Genomic DNA, 23,536 nt, shown 5'->3' on the forward strand with positions numbered 1-23,536 from the left:
AAAAAGGCTCAAAACAAAGTTTTCCTAAACAAAGACTAATTTTTTGATGGTAAGCTGATGATTCAAAATATAAAATGCACTAATTTTAATATAAAATGCTATGGATGATTTTAATATTAAGCACCCCTAACCAAATGGAACATTTCATGATTATTCTCTAAGGAGACTGCTCCCACCCCTGAGCTCTTGGGGAAAGCACATAATGATGCTTGTTTATAAAAGGAAGACAAAGACAAAAAAAGAGAGAATGGAAGGAAGAAAGGTAACTTTTCCTTTAATCAGTTCAGAGAGAGAGAGAAGGGTCAGTTCATACTTTAAAAATCTCTTTAATGCCCTTGTAATATAACTAAAAAGTGAGTTATCAATATCCTCCTAATTAAAAATATATACAAACCTTCGTTCACTCGATTCTGAACGAGTCTTCTGGGGACTAGGATATTTCTTTTTTCTGCCATCTCGTTCTTCCTCTGCTGGCTCCTGAAATACCTATATGAAAACACTCATTAGAAACAAGAACCGGCCTACAAAATACAAAACACACCCACCTGATGACAATGTTACTGGCACAAAGAAGGCACAAATAAATAAAATTAAATACTAAAGTCACATCACACCCAAAAATGTTTGGAAACAGAAATAAAAAGATGCTGAAATTACATTACCAGCAATATGTTAATTTTTAAGTGTTAATTTAAGGTAGAAAATAGCAGTGTAGGAGGAAAACAAAAATCCATTCTTTAAATTCAAACAGCAGAAATAGCAAATCTCTATTTCTAAGCATCATATAGTAAAATGATTTGTGTTTTCCTAATTATAATTCATTTAAGGAGAACTTTAGATTTATTTCACAGAAAAGGTTACAGGAACAAAAAGTTAATGAATGCTATAAAATGGCAGCCACAAATGGCAACCATATGGTGCTGGCAAAAACACTATATAATCATTAGATTAGGTTTAAAAATCATTCTACCAATTCACAGGAAATACAGACGATATATTATTCCACTGGGATGCAATCAACAAAGTTATACTTTACCAAGTACAAAAGAAAATATCTTCCTATTTCCATTACTTGAAAAAACATACCAGGAGCCTCTTTTAATTTTAAAGATTTTATGAGACAATTAAAGGGCATAAGTCAAAAATTTAAAAAGTGATAGTAATCTCAAGGACCTTAATGAAGTATTTTATTTTGTTTTCTTTTAATGTTGAATCAATTCTATCATCCTACCATTTAAAAATATATCAGAAATGACAACTAAATGCAATATGTGATCCTTAGAATGATCCTGTACTGAAGAGGAAAAAACACAAGCTATAATAAAAGGACATTGTTGGTCAACTGACAAAATTGGAATACAGACAGTAGATTCCAGTATTTTACTGATGTTAAATTTACTGACACTAATAATGGTACTATAGCTAGTTAAGAGAATATCTTTATTCTTATAAAATACACTGAATATTTAGAGGTCAAGGGTCATAATGTACTTGACTTACTCCCAAATATTCAGAAGGAAATAATTCTGAGTCTATATAAAGACAGCAAATGAGGCAAACTTTCAACAGATGAATCTAGGTAAATGGTATACGCGTGTTTGTGGTACTATTCTTACAATTTTCATATGTTTAAAATTATTCCCAAATAAAAGTTCATTAAATAATTATTAATAAAAACAAAAGTTAGAAAACATTTCTGTATAATAACCAACACTTATGTGCCAGGCATTGGACTAGGATGTGTGCGTACACGTAAAATCTCATTTAATTCTCAAAGAGATAAGTATATACTACTATGATCATCATTTTGCTGATATGCAAATGAACAGCTAAGTAGCTTTGTTTAGAGCTACTACTTTAACTCATGCAGCTTGATTTTAAAACTTATATTCTTATCATAATACTGTTATCTATACATAAAAAGAATCACATATGAACTTTGTAAAATTTCTTCCTTGATTCAATTCAAACCATCTCTAATCACGTCTTATATCTCAACATTATGAAAACATTTTTCCTTTTCTTTCCTATGAATGACATTTGTAATTATATTATTTAAAAGTTATGTGGTTAAAAGAGGAAATATTTTCTCTATTTATGTGAAAATGTGTAACCTAATGAGTTCTCTTGAGGTTTCATTAGTACTTTTCCTTCAATTAAGCCTTGATATTTAATGAAGTTTTATTTTTCTAAAAATCAATGGATAAGATTTCTCTGAATTCCTCAATATTACTAAAATATTTCTTGGATCTCTAAACAAGCTATCTGAAATTCTTCCAACTCTTTAAGTTCGAGGAACTAAGAAGCCCTGAAAAAGACTCTGCACCATGCCCAAACCCCACAAATTTCTAACACTTCTAAAGAGGTCAACTTCCAACTAAGAATAATACTGGTAATGGGGCATAAGATGCCCCCAAAACAAAACTCTGCATTACCTCTTCTTTAATTTCTTCTTTTTCTTGGACTAATGGTTTTGGCTCAGGCTTAACTGGTTCCAAAGGCGGAAGGTAGTTCTTAGTATAGAGGCTTTCAAATAGTTTATCCACAAAACCTGAAGTTTCTAAGGAAGGTAAATAATATATGTGTTATATAAACAGAAACCAAAAATCTGAGGTAAATGGGACATCTCATACACTGTTGTTGGGACTTAAAATGAGTCTAACCCTTATTGGGAGAGAATCCCACTTTCTAGGCTTTTATATCTTTTGGACACACTTGCACATGTAAAAAAATGACATATATACAAGATTATTTGAGTACATAATAATAAACGATTGGAAACAACCCAAATTTCCATGAATAAGAAACTAGTTAAATAAATTATATGGCAGACATACAACAGAATACAGAACAAATATAAAAAGAATGAGTACTGATAATCAGATCTCAAAGATACAATAAACATTTATATGTTTATATTTGCATAAAAACTGATGAAAGGACACAAAAAAAGTGTGCTGGAGGTGGGAAGAGGGCAGATGAAGAACAGGTGAGAGAGACTTTTCACAGTATACCTTTATATTGTTGGATTAAATATACTGCCTACTCAAAAATTTAATTTAAAATATTTTATATCAGTTGAAAAAATAAATGTTGGCATGAAAATTATATGAAAGTATCTTTGTATTTTACTTAAAGGCAGCTTTACTTTGAAACTTTTTCAAACTGGGAGAACCAAATAAATGTATTAAAAACATAAATGTCAAAGCATTTGTTATTCAAATCAAATTTCTTGAATCAAATAACTTTCAGTGATCCTATCCTAAGGAAAAAAGAGCATATTAAAAGTACAACAGCCCAGCTGGTGTGGCTCTGTGGTTGAGCATCGACCTATGAACCAGGAGGCTATGGTTCAATTCCTGGTCAGAGCACATGCCCGGGTTGTGGGCTTGATTCCTGGTGGGGTTGTGCAAGAGGCAGCTGATTGATGATTCTCTCATTGATGTTTGTCTCTCTCTCTCCCTCCCTCACCTTTCCTCTCTCTGAAATCAAGAAAAATAATATATACATATTTTAAAAAGGTACAACACAGCACTGGCTAGTGTGGCTCAGTTGGTTGAGCATTGTTCCGTACACAGAAAGATTGCCAGTTCAATACGTGCCCAGGTTGCAGGCTCGATCCCTCGTAGGGGGTGTACAGGAGGCAACTGATCTATGTTTCTCTCTCATATAAATGTTTCTCTCTTTCATTCCCCTTCCTCTCTAAAAATCAATAAAAATATTAAAAATAAAAGTACAACACAAAACCCTGGCCAGATAGCTAAGTTGGTTAGAACGTTATCCTAACATGCCAAGGTTGCGGGTTTGATCCCAGGTCAGGGAACATACAAGAATGAACCAATGGAACAGCGTGCAAAATCTCATAGGAAAGGTGGGGGGAGGTAAGCAATCAAAGACCTGTATGCATATATGCATAACCCATGGACACAGACAATAGGGTGCTGAAGGCCTGGGGCGGGTTGAAGGGGGTTAATGGGGGAAGAAGGGGGATATATGTAATACTTTCAACAATGAAGAATTATTAAAAAAAGAATGAACCAATGAATGCATAAATGTGTGGAATAAAAACTGATGTTTCTCTTTCCCTTCCTCCCTTTCTCTCAAAAATCAAGAAATTTTTTAAAAAGTACAACACAAACCCTGCTTACACTGTAATTATTACACATTTTACATAATCAGCTATTTCTAAAGTATCTAATTAATTTCCCTTCAGAAAAGCATCTTTATGCTATTAATTTGTGTGGTAACTATTTTTCTTATTATAAAACTATTATTTCTTGTTAATTATACACATAATTTTAAGAAAATAAATTAATCAGACCCTTCAAAAGCCTTATTTTTATGACCAGTGATTTTCTCTCTGGTTGAAAGTTTATGGCAATTTATTTTTTTCTCATTTTAAAAATGTTCTTTAAAATTCTTCCTCACATGTATTGCTTTTGTAATTTTTTAAAAAGTTACTAAAAAACTTTAAAGCTTTTGTAACAAGGAATTCTTAGATACCTAACGATATATTGGCCTGTTACCTCAAATGTCTTTGCAATGTTTTACTTATTTTTTTCATGGCCCTACATTGTACCTGGTTTATCTTTCATGGAAACTGAATAATATAAATTAATATATTTAGAAAAGAAAATACTCATCCTCCCATCTGTACTAGGGAGGAATTACTGTGTTTTAGAATGAGAGGCCACAATTACTATCTTTTCTTTCTCAGTAAATATTTGCGTTAAAGGATGACTTCCCACCACCAATAGCTAGATCAACCAGTAACTGTGCATTATCTACATTCCTGTCCATCTATTCAACAATATTTATTGAATATCTTCTACATGACAGGCACTCTAGGTTCCAAGTCTCTCCTCCACGAAGAAAAAGACAAAACAGGGCTGGGGAGGAGAGACATATATAAACAGGCAAATCAACATACAACATGACAGGGAATGACAAATGCCATGAAAAAAAATAATAAAGCAAGGTTAGAAAGAGTGTCCAGGGGCATGGGGTATACTATACATTCAGGGGAAACTACTCTAAGACAGCATTTTTTAAAAATATGCAACACCTGACTATTTAGCCAGGGACACTGACCTCTTTTGCCTTAGATTGTCAAATAAAAAAATGACAACAGCCAACCCAACTATAGCCGTCCGGTGTAATAGGTATCATCAAAATTATACCTATTTTTTTTGGTCAGATGAGCAAAAAATTTATTTTTTGGTGTGCCACAGAATTTTAGTAGTTTATGAAAGCCGTATGAAAAAGGTTGAAAATGGCTGCTTTAAGATGACATTTGAGAAGAGACCAAAAATCATAAGGGAAGAAACCATGTTTGAAGGAAGGGTAAAGAGTTCAAAAGCCCTGAATTGGGAATATGTTTGCCATGTTGACAAAAACAGCACATTAGTCAATGTGACTAGAATAAATAGTGAGGGCACAGGTAGGAAATGAGGTGAGGAAAGCAGCAGGGGAAGACTCTAGGAATCTCTGTGGACTATGGAAAATACTTTGGTAAGAAGATGAGAAGTTAAAGGCACAAAGAGAAGAAGAACATGCCACCCCTTCTTAGATATCAAAAAGCCCCAGCCAAGAGGGAAAAATAAAAAAAAATAAAAAAAAAAAACAGAAAGCTTCACTACCTTAATAAACACTAAGAATAAACAGCTTCAATATCCTTCAAATGTTACCCGCCCCCCACCATCAACTAGGATCTGTCACAAGCAGCAAAGGACCCACTCACGTAAAAAAGCATTAGTTACCACTGTCTCAATATAGAAAAGAAACAGAGAAGGAAAAGAAAGGAAAAAACAGTTCTGCCAAAATACATGATAAATAATTAGGCATGAATGGATATATTCAAGTATAAAAAGACCCTGATAATTTCTTTCCTTTCAAGCTTATATGTTCAAGATTTTATCAATAAGTTTTAAACTGAAAATCTTAAATAGGTGACAAAAGGTCCGTAATAATTACCTTTTTGTAAAAAGACGTCAAGTTGATCAGCACAAAAGGCTTTCAATTCTTTCTCAGGTTTGTCCTTCTTGACCAGTGCAACAACGTAGTTGGCTAAGGCTGAAGGGTCAGCATCACATCTAGTTAGAGAAAATATAAAAATTTTTAAACAATTTTTTCAAATGGGTATCATTAATGAAGTCACCCCTATTTTGAAAAGCTAAAAACTTTAAAGTGACTGCAAACACAGGGGACTATTATAACACACAGCATACATGTAGTGCAAGTAAGTGTTTCCTTTTCTGCTTATTTTCATAAAATAGTTTGTCTCCTATTTTCAATGTTCTAACTACACCCAGAATTTTTAACTAAATCTATATTTATTTGCTTTCTCAATGGTAATAAGAAAAAGGTGGCAACTGACCCTTAGCTTCAGCTTGACTCCCAGCCTATAGAAACAGTCAATGTCTTTCAGGAGCTATCTGTTCCATGGGACCAATGAGGAAGGAGGAGGGAAAGTAACAGGAAAATTTCCCCCAGTCCCTATAACCCCAGGCACCAGCATCCAAACATGGAGATCAACTCCAGTGTTAATCATCTCAGTGAGTACCTTAAGGATCTTTTATTTTTAGAAGTGAGAATAGAAGTTTGGCACCTTAAATATTACTGGCAAACACTTTAGCTGCTATAAGCAAGAGAGAAAATATCTGGGAGTCAGAACAGAAAGGTTAAGAAAGTGGTGGGAGGGCAGCAGAGATAACCTTTACCTACTGCACTTTTCCCCCCCTAGTCAGTAGTAACCTGACTTTGACAACCTAAAGTATCTCCTATGCCAGGGCAGCACATGATCCTTGAGCTGCCAACTCCTGACATACAGCAATCTGTCAGACTTAACATTTAATCTACATTACATGAAACTAAAAGTTTTATGTTGCAAATATATGTATTTTTTAATATTCTATTTTTCTCATGAATGTGCACTTAAGTAACACATTATCTTGTATGGCTTCATAGGGTTGCTGTAAAGGTAAAATGAAAAAATTCACAACGACAGTAATGAAAATCAATATGCAAGCAAAGTGATCATATCCCTGTAAAACACTACTCCAATCAACTAATCTTGTTCTACAGTCCTTGGGCCTCCACTGTCAACCAGAAAGTTAGACTCAGCTCAAGAATATAAATCATATTTCCAACAACTTTATGAGATCAGTAAACAAAAGAAAGACTAAGCATGAGCACCTTTACTTCCTTCTAGTCTATGTTTTTAAAGTTCATAATTCAATAAAATAGAATGTTTTCATTGCCAGTATTAACGTTTTGTGGGAAAGGTAAGTTTTTAAAACATCTATGCATCTTTATGCACCAAGTTCTAAGAGAGTAAATTACAATGATTGTCAATTTTACAAAATTCAGACCTAATAAAAATAAATTATGGCAAGGATCAAAGTGTACTAGGAGAGACTAAGTGTCAAAGATGATGAGTTACATATTAATAAAAATATGCAATTTAAAAGAAAGATACAATTTTTCTTAAGTAAAAAATATAAATTGCTAAATTCTAAAAATGGATATACAACATTTCCACCTTCAAAAAAATGTTACACATACCATGCCCATTTTGGCTATTCCATAAATACCTCAAGATAGAGATATGTAGGTAGACTTAATTTCATTCCTGAGAACATGAAGATATTTGATCAGTATAATTCTAATCAACTTTCAAATGGGAGGGGGGAAATCACATTTCTGTCTTTACTTAGAAAGTTAAGATCCTGGATAAGAAAAATATTCTAAGCACAAAAAGAAAAGGATTTTTAAAAATAAGTAATAAATGGCATAAAGAGGCAATGTTATTTTCTCTAGTGTTATGAGACTCTTCAGAGAGACTCATGACCTGACAGTACAATGCTGGGTAAGAATATTTGGGTTCTAGTGAAAAACAGGCAAAACATGCACTGGATAAATTAGGTGGGTTAAACATACACAGATGCCTTATACATATATTTACTATTCAGACACTGAAAAACAAATGCAGAGTTAGGCCTCTTCTGATGAAATACATTTTGATGTGACAGTGCTAAAACTCAAGATGAATAGTGATGAGAATGTCAAAGAGCAGAAAAAGACAAAACACCAAGAAAAGAGAGTGATCACAGATTCTAAATATTTAATGTGAGTGAACTAATTGTTAATAACTGATAGAATTTTGCATCAAATACAAAAGTATGTTTATAGCCAAAGGAATAGGAGCATTTAAATTAATAGCTCCTAATATATATCCATAAAGTGCCCTAGAAGAAAAATTGCCAGTCTGAAATAACAACTGACACCAGTTGAATGGTAAACACATTGGAGAATTTTATGTTGTAATTTTCTGTACTTTTATGTTTGTTCTTATTCTTTCACCACCCCTTACCATATACACTTTAAAAACTGACAATATTGTAGTAACTATGGTAGCTTGCTAATACTAGCCCAACAAGACATCCAAATGTGTGTCATAAAAATCCACATATGTCTAAGATCCTTGATAGATTACAAAACAAATACAGGGCCACCTCTTATTTCTCTTACCCAAGAAGTAATACCTAGGAAAAGTAAACCATTCAGCTATTTATGTGTAACCAAAGCTTATGAAAATTCATTTCTGCTTACATATAGGAACAAGCATATTTTGGAATAAAACAGATTTGAAAATTTTGGGTCCATGCCTATGATATACCCATTTCTAGACAAAAAGGGGCTTCTATTATAACAAAGAGATTTAAAAAGGTAATAATGCTGTCTAAATTAACTATTCTTCTAGAGTCTTTAAAAGGCCTTAACAGCATAATTATTCATTTTATCGATAATTAAATTTGTGACAAATTAAGTGATCCACTGAAGATCAGGTAGACAGAACACCCGTAGAACTAAACTCAGCTGCAATTCCACACAAGTAAAATCTTTTTAACAGCACATACACTTTTCCTTTTTTCTTTTTTATGTATTTTTATTGATTTCAAAGAGGAAGGGAGAGAAAAAAAAAAACAAGATGGCGGCATAGGTAAGCACCTAAACTGCTGCCCCACACAACAATTTCAAAACTACAACTAAAAGACAGAACGGACACCATCCAGAACCACAGGAAAGCTGGCTGAGGGGTAATTCTACAACTAGAAGGAAAGAGGAAAGCTCACGGAGAAGGAGCGGCAAAGAGCTGAGGTACGGAGACACACGCACGCAGAGAGAAAGGGCAGCGGAGTGCCTGGCTGGCTTTCTCTGGTGGGAGGGGGAAGGAAGACCCCGACTGCACTGAACCCCAGTTTGGACTGCACTGAACCTCAGTTCCGGGTGAAACCCTGTGGACCCAGGCTCATACAGGGGAGTTTGGACTGTCAGGTAGAGAGAAAGGCACTCGGAGACTCGGAGACTCAGGGGAGCCGTGGCAGAAGGGGTCTGGAGGTGCGAGTGTGCACAAAGACTGACTGCAGAGGTTACCACAGGCTATCCCTAGCAGAAGGGAGTCGGAAGCTCCTGACTGCACTGAACCCCAGTTCTGACTGCACTGAACTGCAGTTACGGCCGCTGAGCCCCTGGGGACCCACGCTCTTACGGGGGAAATCTGGATTGTAAGGCGGAAACTCGGGAACCACGGAAGGCAGAGATCTAGAGACTCGCGTGCAAGGGCAGGGCTGCCGGGAAGCCAAAACTGTCTGCTCCGCCCTGAGACTCCACCCCTTCCAAGCTGAGCACAGAGGCTTTTGCAATCTGGCAAGGCTAATCCTATAAGGCTGTCTCCAGCACCGAAAATCTCCCAGCGTAGACACAGCTGATCCTCACAGCCAACTGGCCTGGAGGTCAATTCATCCCAGTGATACCAACAACAATCAAGACTTAACTACAACAAGGCTGAACACACAGTCCACAAAGGGGTGCACCAAGAGTGTCCACCTCCGGTTAACTGGGGAGGCCGACCCACTGGGCCATAAAGGAAACCTAGCACACAAAGCTACCCTACCAACTCAGAGAAGCAGTGAAAAATGGGGAGACGAAGAAACAGATCACAAACGAAAGAAATGGAGGAAAACAAACGACTGGATATGGAATTCAAAACCACGGTTATAAGGCTTTTCAAGAATATCCTAGAAAAGGCCGATAAATATAACGAGACCCTCGAAGATATGAAAAAGGACCAACTAGAAATTAAACATACACTGACTGAAATAAAAAATATTATACAGAGACCCAACAGCAGACTAGAGGAATGCAAGAATCAAGTCAAAGATTTGAAATACAAAGAAGCAAAAAACACTCAACCGGAAAAGCAAAAAAAAGAAAAAAGAATCCAAAAAGTTGAAGATAGTGTAAGAAGCCTCTGGAACAACTTCAAGCATACCAACATCAGAATTATGGGGGTGCCAGAAGAAGAGAGAGAACAAGATATTGAAAACCTATTTGAAGAAATAATGACAGAAAACTTCCCCGACCTGGTGAAAGAAATAGATTTACAAGTCCAGGAAGCGCACAGAACCCCAAACAAAAGGAATCCAAAGAGGACCACACCAAGACACATCATAATTAAAATGCCAAGGGCAAAAGACAAAGAGAGAATATTAAAATCAGCAAGAGAAAAACAGTTAATTACCTACAAGGGAGCACCCATACGATTGTCAGCTGATTTCTCAACAGAAACTATGCAGGCCAGACGGGAGTGGCAAGAAATATTCAAAGTGATGAATAGCAAGAACCTACAACCAAGACTACTCTAGCCAGCAAAGTTATTATTCAGAAGTGAAGGGCAGATAAAGAGCTTCACAGATAAGAAAAAGCTAAAGGAGTTCATCACCACCAAACCAGTATTATATGAAATGCTGAAAGGTATTCTTTAAGAAGAGGAAGAAGAAAAAAGTAAAGAGAAAAATTATGATCAACAAATACTTATCTATCAACAAGTGAACCTAAAAATCAAGTGAATTAAAAATCTGAGGAACAGGCCGAAACCGGTTTGGCTCAGTGGATAGAGCGTCGGCCTGCGGACTGAAAGGTCCCGGGTTCGATTCCGGTCAAGGGCATGTGCCTTGGTTGCGGGCACATCTCCAGTGGGAGGTGTGCAGGAGGCAGCTGATCGATGTTTCTCTGTCATCGATGTTTCTAGCTCTCTATCCCTCTCTCTTCCTCTCCATGAAATATCAATAAAATATATTTAAAAAAAAAAATCTGAGGAACAGAATAAACTGGTAAATATAATAGAATCAGGGGCATAGAAAGGGAATGGACTGATAATTCTCAGGGGGAAAGAGGTATGGGAGGTGCAGGAAGAGACTGGACAAAAATCGTACACCTATGGATGAGGACAGTGTGGGGGGGAGGTAAGGGCAAAGGGTGGGGTGGGAATTGGGTGGAGGGGAGCTATGGAGGGGAAAAAGGAGAAACAATTGTAATAATCTGAACAATAAAGATTTATTAACTTAAAAAAAAAAAAGAGGAAGGGAGAAGGAGAAAGAGACAGAAACATCAATGATGAGAGAGAACCATTGATCAGCTGCCTCCTGCAAGCCCCACATTGGGGATCAAGCCCACAACCCGGACATGTGCCCTTGACCAGAAACAAACCTGGGACTCTTCAGTCTGAAGGCTGACACTCTACCCACTGAGCCAAACTGGCTAGGGCCACTTTTCTAATGTATATCTACATGTCAAATTAATATATCCTAAATCTCAACCAATAGTTCCTTTCAATTAAAAAACAACACAACAAAAGAAGTTCCTAAAGTTTAATGGAAGTTACAGATATAAGAACTTTAGCCCTGTCCAGCATGGCTCCATGGTTAGAGTGTTGGCTTGAGGACCGAAGAGTTGCGGGTTGGATTCCAGGTCAAGGGTATGGGCACATACCTAGGTTGCAGGTTTGGTCTTCAGCATTGGGTCGGAGTGCCGACGGGAGGCAACCAATTGATGTCTCTCTCACATTGATGTTTCTCTCCCCACCTTCCTTCCTTCCACCCTCTTAAAAAACAAAAATCAATGGTAAAAAAATATATGTATAAGGATCTTAAAATTCACATCTTGCATAATAATGTTCTAAGAACATGTCTCAGTAATCTATCTTTAAGTCATTTAAAAAATAAAAAGCAATTAGGATTTTTATCAGGGGAAGTTAACAGAAATATCATCCTAAAAATGTCTTCTTGTAAAAACCTCAAATTTGCCTTTCTCTTCCTTAATGAAATTTCCATTGCAGGTATGACACATCTGCTGAGCTGGTACATCAGCTTTACAGATTTCAAACATATATCCCCAATCCCAAAACCTAAGAGTAAAGATCCTTCCTTATATTAGGTCCCAAACTAAGAAACACTGCTAACAAATCACTATAGTCTATTTGTTTCAGGGAAAAGTCAGGGCTACTTAAACCTTTTTCACTTAAAAAAAAAAAATCTACATGTTTCTGAATATGGGCTCAATTTTAAGTTCTAACTTTGTGTGGTTTCTGTTTCAGAGGTGAGATTATTAATGAACATATTATTGGGCCAAGGGGGAAAAAGACCTCCTGATCCTAATGTGTATCTACAACCATTAAAAATGTTCACATTCTTTAACTTGCACAGTAGTTGTACTTATGGGAAATTAGTCTCAGGATGAAGCCAAATATAGGAAATACTGCCAGTACCTAAGACAAACTAAAAATACATACATTTGTTGTATAAAGACAGCATTATTTTTTTTTAAATATATTTTATTGATATTTTACAGAGAGGAAGGGAGAGGGATAGAGAGCTAGAAACATCGATGAGAGAGAAACATCGATCAGCTACCTCCTGCACACCTCCCACTGAGGATGTGCCCGCAACCAAGGTACATGCCCTTGACCGGAATCGAACCCGGGACCTTTCAGTCCGCAGGCCGACGCTCTATCCACTGAGCCAAACTGGTTTCGGCGACAGCATTATTTTTAACAGAAAAGGTAAAGTCAAGGTAACCATTCTTTTTTTTTTAAATATATTTTATTGATTTTTTACAGAGAGGAAGAGAGAGGGATAGAGAGTTAGAAACATCGATGAGAGAGAAACATCGATCAGCTGCCTCCTGCACACCCCCCACTGGGGATGTGCCCACAACCAAGGTACATGCCCTTGACCGGAATCGAACCCGGGACCCTTGAGTCCGCAGGCTGACGCTCTATCCACTGAGCCAAACCGGTTTTGGCAAGGTAACCATTCTTATTGTTGAATGTTTATGAAACACTAGAGGCCCGATGCACAAAATTCGTGCAAGGGGCTTGACCCTCGCAGCCCTGGCTTCATTCAGAAGGTCATCCAGAAGGATGTCCGGAAAGTCATTCGGCTGTCTGGTCTAATTAGCATATTATGCTTTTATTATTATAGACTAGTGGCCCGGTGTACAAAATTCATGCACATTAAAAGGAATTAGAGGAAATATTTTAATATTGCTATTTGCCTTTCTCTATAAGAGAAGCATCAGAGATGAAAGAAAATTAGTAAAATGAATATGAAAATCTCCCTCCTGTCAGAGTCTGGGGCACCCCGCAGGACCCAGAGTCAAGTACCTGCCCACCTGTGCGCATGCACGCTTCAAAATCGCATGAGACCCAGACCCGGCTGGCCCCACCCCCATTGGGCAAGACCCAGACCCACCAGCCCAACCCTGTCAAGCCCCGCTGGGCGGGGGGGCGCAGCCTCAGGTCCCCCGTCAAGCCCTGCTGGGCAGGGGGGCACAGCCTCAGGTCCCCCGCCAAGCCCCGCCGGGCAGGGTGCGCAGCCTGAGGTCCCCCACCCCGGCCAGGCGCCACGCAGCCTCAGGTCCCTGCTGATCGGTCGTTACGTGTCACTGCGTGACGACCATTTGCATATTAGCCTTTTATTATTATGATTAGGCATCCAAAGTGATGGTTATAAAAAGCAATACACAAATATAAAAAATACTTTTGATGTAAAGTCAATTGGAGAAATCAAGATTAAAAATGGTGTATTTGAATCTGATTACAGCTATAAGAAAGTTCATACACTGAAGAGAAACTGGAAATAAATACACCCCAAATTTTTATTCTTTTCTCTCCTTTCTATATTTGCTGTAATATTATAATGCTCTTATTATTTTACCAAAAAAAGTAAAAAAAAAAGAAGTCTGTCCCTGAGATCTGTGTTCAGATTATTCCTTTGATAAGACAGTGGTGGATGCCTAGCCAGTGTGCCTCAGTGGTTGAGCTTCAACCCAGGAACCAAGAGGTCACTGGTTCAATTCAGTCAAGGCACATGCCCGGATTGCAGCTCGATCCCCAGTGCGGAGCATGCAGGAGGCAACTGATCAGTGATTCTCTCTCACTGATGCTTTATCTCTCTCTCTCTCTCTCCCTTCCTTTCTGAAATCAATAAAAATGTATTTAAGACAGTAGTGGAAAAATAAGTAAAATCTGAGCTTATTTTATCAAACAGTGTACATAACTATTAAGTTCTAAAAAAATGTTAACACATATTAAAGATAACACAAATATTGATACTTCTTTTCAAATAGAAGCTTTCATTTTTCCCTTAATTAAGGGTTTTTATGAGTGAACACAATGTAAAATAAAATACCCATAGATTGTTTTGGGAAAAATATATATACATACATCTGTCAGCTGCAAACATCATTTTGATATTTGGACTATGGCTTCTAGAGCAGTGGTCACCAACTAAGTATACCCAGAAAATAGGACAATTTTTTAAAAATCTTACTTTTCTAATTGTCCACCAACCTAAATCTACATATGAGCACATGCATCCATTTAAACATTTACTGAATATTTACTAAGTGCCAAGCATCTTGCTAGGTAATGGAATTACTTTGAGCAAGACTTTGCCCTGCAGTCAGTGCCCAAGAGATGGGTATGAAAACAAATAATTACAGTACAAAATAACAAATGGTTAAAAAGAGAGATTAATAATGAAGTAACAACACTGTGAATGAGAGAAGACAGTGGTAGGAAACAGGGATATAAAAGCAACTTCTGGCTTCTAGCCTATAGCAATTGGGCCAGGAAGAATGAAATCAGACATATTTAGGAGTCAGACCAAAAGACGTAAGAACAAGTATGTTCGTAACTTAGTATAATAAAACTTGCCAAGAAGTCTTCTGGTCAAAATATGTCCTTTTCTATGAAACAGTGAATGGTCTCCTTAAACAAGTCCCACGGCACTTTAAAGGCAAACTAATTCTTTGAAGCCACTAAGTACATGTTAGGAAATTATCAGGACTTCTAAACCTTAAGAACATATCTCCAAAATACTCATTTCACCCTAGTAGCTTATTTATCAGGGATGTCAGGTCTAACAGCTGCAAGGTGATCATTTTTCCTACCATTTGAGCAACTTCAGAGATTACTAGTCAGAGTTTAACTTGATAGCAGCATGTAAACTCTTATGATTAATGAACCAATAAATAAGAACCAAAAAAATAATCTCAGTCTCTGAATCTTATTGCTGCCTTTTCTATCAGAGATGGCAATATAGTCAATCTCCTAGTACATGCACAAAGTACATATGGCCTGTTCTCACAGAAACTGCACATCAAGACTATGGCTTTCACTAGCAATTCCTGTTCCTGCCTATTCAGCCTGCAATGAGACTCTAGCTCTGTCATGCAATAGACTGCTTATTATTTTGTAATTGGCAGTCAGTGATGCTTACCATTAGTAAGTAAAATATTTTTGCAGAAAGAGTTTAGCATATTTTCATATTTCAAAACCATGAAATTTCATTTATATTTAATGATTCAGAGGTACACAAAGCACTAAGTCTGCATCATTAATATTCAAACCATGTTTGTGAAGTAGGTAAAAGGCTAATAAAACTAACTCTGTTTAACAGAAAAAGGTCAGACAATTTCTCCGAAGTCCCACAGTGAATTGGAGACATAAAACTAGAAATTAAATGGCCTCATTCACATAATGATGCTCTACTAGGATGGATGGATGGATGGATGGATGAATGGATGGATAGGTGTAACTCTCCAAAAAGTATTACAAACCCTTTTTTAAAAAGACTAATTTTTACAATAAGCCAAACAAGCAGTAGTGAACTGCATATGTTTTTATATATTTAATGTATAATATATAAGTAACTTAAAACATTCCCCGTTAAAGACATTTTTGGTAGGAATGTGTATTATTGAAAAATGCTTGCCTGAACTTTTTCTAAACTTGCAGAAATTTCTTCAGTGACTCAATTATCCCTAACATTCACTTAGAACCTTACTTTTTAAGGGGTTCCCATACTTAAAATGAAGTTATTTCTGATAGAAAGAAAACTCAGCATCTTCTAATTGTGCATAATCCCTACACAGCCTCTATGACTAGGATATCTAGCATATTTTTTTTAAATATATTTTATTGATATTTTACAGAGAGGAAGGGAGAGGGATAGAGAGCTAGAAACATCGATGAGAGAGAAACATCTATCAGCTGCCTCCTGCACACCTCCCACTGAGGATGTGCCCGCAACCAAGGTACATGCCCTTGACCGGAATCGAACCCGGGACCTTCAGTCCGCAGGCCGACGCTCTATCCACTGAGCCAAACCGGTTTCGGCCTCTAGCATATTTTTAAAGTGAAGAAAGATGAGGCCCCCAAACAAGATCTGTGAATTCAGTCTGTTCATGCAGCAGTAGTAAAAGAGAGAGAAACTTCTTGACTAATATGGTTTTTCTCCCCTTTACTGATGCCAACCAAAATGGTACTGGGTTTTTCCCAGCCAGTTAAGAAGCCATTTCTTCCAGGCTCCCTCCTTCTGTCTTTCCTCTAATACAAATAATAGATATATCCCACATCTCTATTTGGAAGGCAATAGAGATGGCATGGAAGGTAACAGATGAGCTCTTAACAACACATGATATTACTAACTTGTCTATAGGGAATAATCACATGTAAACTGGATTGGTTTAGAAATACCCCGTTACATGCCTTTGTTTTACCAGTGATAAGCTGTAATATGCTTAAAAACCCCTAAAGATTCAAAAACTTTCATAAATTTAGTTAACTGGAAATTAAGTTAAACAAGAAAGTACAGTGGGAAATCATGTGCCACGGTACCATTCCAACATACCCACTGCAACTACATTTATCTGAAAACTCAACAACTGCTCTGAAATGCTGTGTTGTAGCAACATGCCAATCAGCCATGAAAATTTTCTTAAATCTGGAATATGCAAAAAGTAAATTTACAAATACATCCCTCTTTAGCATATCATTTATTACATTTTAGGATGTCTAAACAAACAAAAAATAATCTCCCATAACATACTAAGAATGAAAATACATGTGATATCTGCGTTTATTTCTTCATAGCACTTCCATCCAAAACCATTACTTATGTGAATTAAAAATAAGTATTTTTATTTTCTAATTCTATGAATGCCTCTATATTGTTAAGTCCAAGTTGTACTAATTCTAGATCTTTTTTAATCCTAAAAAAGTAACAAAAATTAAAGCGAATAGATAGAAACATGATGTGTGCTTTAAATTGAACATAAACTGAAAACAAATGGGGAAACTAAACGCAAATATTCATTTTGAAAGGTAATTTTTACCCATGAAAATTACTAAGTATCTACAAACTTACCAATATAAACAGCCAAAAAAGCCTAGTGTAAAGACCCTTATGAAATTTAACTTCCTACTCAAACTAAATTTTGACATTAAGAAAAAAAAAAAACCACCACACAAAAAACCCCACTATCCAGAGTGAAACATTTTAGCGAGCTTTAAAAAACAACACACAACTAACTATAATATTAAAACTTGTCATCTTCTACCCAAGACATAAAATATACATTTAAAACTTTTTCAGTGGATAAAGTGTCGACCTGTGGACTGAAGGGTCCCGGGTTCGATTCTGGTCAAGGGCACAAGCCTGGGTTGTGGGCTCAGTCCCCAGTGTGGGGTGTGCAGAAGGCGGCCGATCAATGATTCTCTTTCATCATTGATGTTTCTATCTCTCTCTCCCTTTCCCTTTCTCTCTGAAATCAATAAAAACATGTAAAAAAAAATTTTAATACATTTAATACTTTTAAAATGATCTCTACCAATAAACAAAATCAGAGCTTGTATGAAAAATTGTTACACACACACAAAAAAGGGCAACATAAACAGCAGGAGATAAGTTTTTGGTTTCTTAAACATTAAATAGCATAGAGGTAAAGAATTTTTAAACACTAAAATTTTTCTTTTTTTTCAGCCTTTTCCAAATATGGTCAATTTTACTAAATCAATTTCACTATTTCTCACCTTTATCACACTCCATCTCCATTTCTGTGCTCCAAAACTTTTTACTGTAGAAAAAGTATGATGCACATCCAGGAGGCCCACATTCTTCTACAAAACTTCAAGTACATCAATAAGTCATTTTCACTTTTACTAGACCTCACTGCCCTGGCCGGTTTGGCTCAGTGGATGGAGCATGGGCCCTGGGTACCTAAGGGTACGAGTTCGATTCCCAGTTAAGGGCAGGTACCTCAGTTGCAGGCTCGATCCCCAGCCCTAGTCGGAGCATGTGTGGGAGGCAACCAATCAATGTGTCTCTCTCACATCAATGTTTTCCTCTGTGTCTCTCCCCGCCCCCCCCCTTCCACTCTCTCTAAAAATCAATGGAAAAATATCCTTGGAGGAGGATTAACAAAACAACAATCGCCGAAACCGGTTTGGCTCAGTGGATAGAGCGTCCGCCTGCGGACTGAAGGGTCCCAGGTTCGATTCCGGTCAAGGGCATGTACCTTGGTTGCGGGCACATCCCCAGTGGGAGGTGTGCAGGAGGCAGCTAATCGATGTTTCTCTCTCTCATCGATGTTTCTAGCTCTCTATCCCTCTCCCTTCCTCTCTGTAAAATATCAATAAAATATAAAAAAAAAAAAAACAATAACAAAACTTGACCATCACTAATGTAAAACTCAGAAGCCCTTGGTGTACATTTACTCACACCTGTGCTCTACTCACATCCTCATCTTCAGAAAGCAAATACCACTTCAGACGCCAAAATTCCCCTAAGCCTGCCTCCCTTATACATCCTGCCTTCACAAGGCTGACACACTGGACTACAGATGACTCTTCCTAGGTGTTCCAATCTCACCTCAAGAAACCAAAGTAGCAGAACAACAGAGGTTAGTTATCAGTATTTCTCAGGAGGGCCAAAAAACAAACCGGGAAGTAGCTTTCTCAACTGCCCCAACTTTACTCTATCCCCACACTTCCCAAACTATACCCCTCACTTCCACCTCTGAAAAACTCAATTTTTCCACTTAAATGATCTAACTTAATGAAGCAAAGCCTGCCCATTGCTTCCTCTACCCCCTTTCATTCAGCCAGAAAGTCCTCGCCTCCCATAGGAAGATAAGCAGCAGAAATGAAGAGGGGGCCGAAACGATCCTTTCCCTTTCCTCTGTCCATGCCTTCTTTCCCAAGAGGGTGAAAGATAGCATTTCTCTCCAATCCTCCCCTTCAGCCTTCCCTAGGAGATGTGTTTCAGAGACCAGCTACGTAAACCTCTGTGTCCCAAATATACACACTCCTACCCCTTTAAAATGGTTACAAAACCAACAAAAACTTGATACCTCTGCTCTCCCCTTTCATGGGTCCCAAATACTACCCAAAATATTTATCTTAAAACAAGCCCCTCATTCTTTTCAGCACCTCAACAATAATCCTACACCTCAGTATCTCCAGTTGCCCTCTCGATCTTTCAACAATATTTACAAAACTCCTATTCTTTCTACTACCCCTTTCATGCCTCCAGTACTAAAAACCGCGAGATACTGCAGGTATACCCCTTTCAGCCCCTCCTCCAATGTTAGGTAGCAGGGTAGCCCTTACAACCCCCAACCAAACGTATAAACCTCCATTTTCCCCCAAGCCCCAACGATATCTAAAAATCATCAGTTCTCCTAGTACTATCAACTCATCAATAATATTTGAAATCCCTTAAAACCTTTATCATATTTATCAGTTCCCCAATAATTCCCAAAATACTCCAATGCCTACATTTCCCTTTCAACTACCCCATGTTTTTCAAATACTTTCATATTCCTAAACTCTTAAACAGACTATCAATAATCTCTATAAATCCCTCAACATCCCTCCCCTGCCTTTCTGCCCTGTTTTGAAAAGGCCCTCCACGATACTCGCTGCTTCCAGATCTTTTAGTCCCGGAACAATATTGTTTGTAAAGCCCTGGATACCCTGCTATTCCCTTCAAGACGCCAATATTCACATTTAAAAATCCCTCGATAGCCCTGCTATCCCTCGCAGTTCTCAAACAGCATTATTTTCAGTTCCCTCGCTGTTCCTGCTACCCCTGTAGCACCCCAAGACTTAGACTTAACAAGCCCTCGCCCCACTTCCCGGCAGGCCCCACAGCCACACGGTCTCTGTGCCCCTTGCTCTCCCACCTCTCCCCTCCCCCCCACAATGGTGATAGTACTACAGAGAAGACGCCGGGACCTCCCGACAGCGGCCCCTCCGCGGCGCCCTCCCTCACGCCGCCTCCCTTCCCCCCACGTCCCGCGGGCCCCCAACGCCCACGTTTGCCCGCCCCGGCCCAGCCAGGCTCACTCACATCGGCTCCAGTAACTTGGCCAGCCAGGACTTGAGGGCATCCACATCCTCTATGAGCATGGTGCAGGGAAGGCGGGCTCGGCCGCCGCTCTCGTTTGGGCCTGCCGCGGTCTCCCCTCGTCGCCCCCTCACGCCTTCTTCACAGTCCCCGGTGCCCCAGCCCACCGAGCATCTTAAGAGACTTCAACCTACACCCCCGGCCGGGGCCTAACAGGAACTAACCCAAGAGCCCTCACTCAACCTACCTCAACGGCTCAGGAGGGCGGGAGTTAGCGCCGAGTGGCGGGAGCAAGAGCCAATAAAAGAGAGAGGGCCGTGCACGCAAAGCCAATGAGAAGGCTCGCTTGCCCCGCTGGCCAGTCGTACCCAGTTAAGGAGGGATATAGCAAGGTAGATAGAGAGCTTACGTGAACTCCTGGTGCAAGATGGTATCTTGGAGAAGGTGCTGTGCCTCTTAAAGGGGCCGTGGCGCCTTTTTTGACCACGCCGCCGCCCGCTCCGGAATACCGGTGTCTGCTGCTGGGAGTGCCTGGGGGAACCCGGCGAGCCCCTCAGCCTGGTTCCTTCCTCTCCTTTTTCCTGGAAACACACACTAGTGTCCCGAAATGACTCAGCTGTAGTAAATCTGCACGCAGCATGCAACACGTTCACATTGCAAGGAATGCAAAATTTTACCTTTTTCCCTTACACTCATTTTGCTCGGCATACATGCTTGCATTTTTTTGCCGCTCTACTTAAATTACGAAGAATATCCTAACAACCATGCCTTGGATTCCAATAACCGTCCTTTTAAAAACGTGGCGCACGGATGTAAAAGACTGAGGCCATTTCAATTTTACCAGTATATATATATATATATATATATATATATATATATATATATATATATGCTTTATTTAGGCAGAAAAACTATTCCAATTTTTTTTTTAGTTCTCTTTTCACTGCATGCCTAAAATTCAGTAGGGATTTTTTTTTTCAGGGAGAATTTTGGTCAGCAAACAAGATTTTTAAATTTTTTTTAAAATCTGTATTACCGAAGTAGGCAACTTAGTTTGCACTAGCTGAGAAATTCCTTATGGAATTTTGAAATTGGCTTGGCACTGTTGCTAAAATGTTTATTCAGCAACAAATACGGAGCACCTGCTATATGCCTGCACTGTGTAAGACACTAGAATTCTAATTGTGAACAAAACAGAGTCCCTCTTCTTAAGAAGCTGGGCAGTTTATTGGATTATGCACTATATTAATGACATTTTGAAAAATACCTGATGAGCACAAACCTCATATCAAAGAGATGGGTCAACCCAAAATAAGTAGGTAAACTAAATATGCATTGAGCAGGTGTAGGCAATTTTTTTCTGTAATGGGCTAGATAGTAAATATTTTTGGTTTTGTGGGCCTTAGGTCTCTGGCAACTACTCAACTCTGCCTTCTTGGCATGAAACAGGCCATAGGTAAGATGTAAACAAAGGATTATGGCTATGTACCAATAAAACTTATATGAAAACATATGAAAATTTCAATTTTAGATAATTTTCATGTGTCACAACATATTATTCTTTTTTTTTACTTCAACCATTTAAAAGTGTAAAAGCCATGTTCACTTCACAGGTGTACAGAAACAGGTGCCAACAGGGTTTGGCTTGCTGGCTTCAATTTGTTCACCTCCTTACATAAAGTAATGAAAAACAAAATGCACTTAGAAATCATCTAATAAACCACCTTCACTGACATCTCTCTCCAACTTTGCAAATGAGGGAAAAGCACAAGGAGGCTGAGTGGTTCACCAGAATCACACATGTCTGCAGGTAGAGCAGAGTAGCATCCAGATCTTCTGACAAGCCCAGAGCTCTCTCACATCCAACTCTTGCCTCTTCTTCCCTCTCTCCTCCGCCCCTTCTTCCTTTATGCTTACCTACATTCCGCCCCCCCCCCCCCGTACTTATTTCCCCATAAGGAGATAAAGCGTTATGCCAAAGTGACACAAATTTAAAAGAGAGAAATGTACAAGTGATTTGATTAGGCCTAAGGCTAGACAGGAACTTGATAGTATGATAGAAATGGAACAGGAATTGCCTTTATCACAATAAATCACTCCTCTGCAAGAATTTCAAAGTACTTTTCGAATGTATTTATAGAGCAAATTTTGTAGGGCCTTATTTTAGAGGCAAGGTTGCTGAGACACTGGCTTCTATCACCCAGGGCATCATTTAACCAAGAACAGTGAATAGAACAGATATGACCACAGTAATATTTGTGTTTGGGGACCTGAATAATCTTTTTTTCTTGCCCTTATTTTTCAAATTGTGATGTTATTATATTATTTTTCTAGACTGACTACATTATATACATATTAGGGCTACTGTTTTGAATGTAGATATTGAATCACAACTACATCTTTAAAAAGTAGCATTTATAGAAGAGTTGCTTTTCCAGAAGTGGAAGGGGGACACGATATAGTCAATCCCACTCCCATGCCCGGCTCATTTCATTTGCTAAATAGCTGTTCAAATTTGGTCAGTAGCCATGGCCAGAATTTCCCATATACTTTATTCAGTTGCATTCATCCTATGCACAGAACTGACTCATTTGCAACCCATGAATGAATGAGGCACTGATTTCAGCCATACAAATGCAATGCATATATGTGTGTGTGTGTGTGTGTGTGTGTACACACACACATATATATATATATATATATTAATTCCTTACACTGATATTGAGTGATGGTTACCATGTACCTGATTCTGTGCTCCTGGCTGGGGCAGAGACAAAAGTTTGAACAGTTATATCCAGCTCAGATTATGGTGATTTAATAGGCACCAGAAATAATAATCATAGCCAAAATTGTTGAGTACATGCCCTATGCTAATATTTTAGTGTACTATTGCCTCTCATCCTCACGGTACCTCTGGGCAGTAAACAATATTTACAGACAAGAAAAGTGCATCCCAGAAAGATCATGAAGCTGATGAGTGGAAAGGCCCAGCTTTGACCATG

The 23,536-nt window shown here is 38.2% G+C and overlaps 1 protein-coding gene across 2 annotated transcripts in view; it reads right to left on the reverse strand.

Annotated features, from left to right (window-relative positions):
* The window catches only part of RBM27 (RNA binding motif protein 27), a 74,833-nt gene extending 54,041 nt beyond the window's left edge, over positions 1-20,792 (reverse strand). For both annotated transcript variants that reach the window (XM_080675003.1, XM_080675002.1), the window contains exons 1-4: positions 20,538-20,792; positions 5,974-6,092; positions 2,436-2,560; positions 395-486 (exon numbers count right to left, since the gene is read on the reverse strand). In XM_080675003.1, coding sequence (XP_080531129.1) covers positions 395-486; positions 2,436-2,560; positions 5,974-6,092; positions 20,538-20,596 — 395 coding nt within the window. In that variant the 5' untranslated portion in view covers positions 20,597-20,792. The remainder of the gene's footprint in view (positions 1-394; positions 487-2,435; positions 2,561-5,973; positions 6,093-20,537) is intronic.
* Positions 20,793-23,536: the final 2,744 nt, after the last annotated feature.

The sequence above is a fragment of the Plecotus auritus genome, assembly GCF_963455305.1.
Source record: "Plecotus auritus genome assembly, chromosome: 6".
Taxonomy (NCBI): domain Eukaryota; kingdom Metazoa; phylum Chordata; class Mammalia; order Chiroptera; family Vespertilionidae; genus Plecotus; species Plecotus auritus.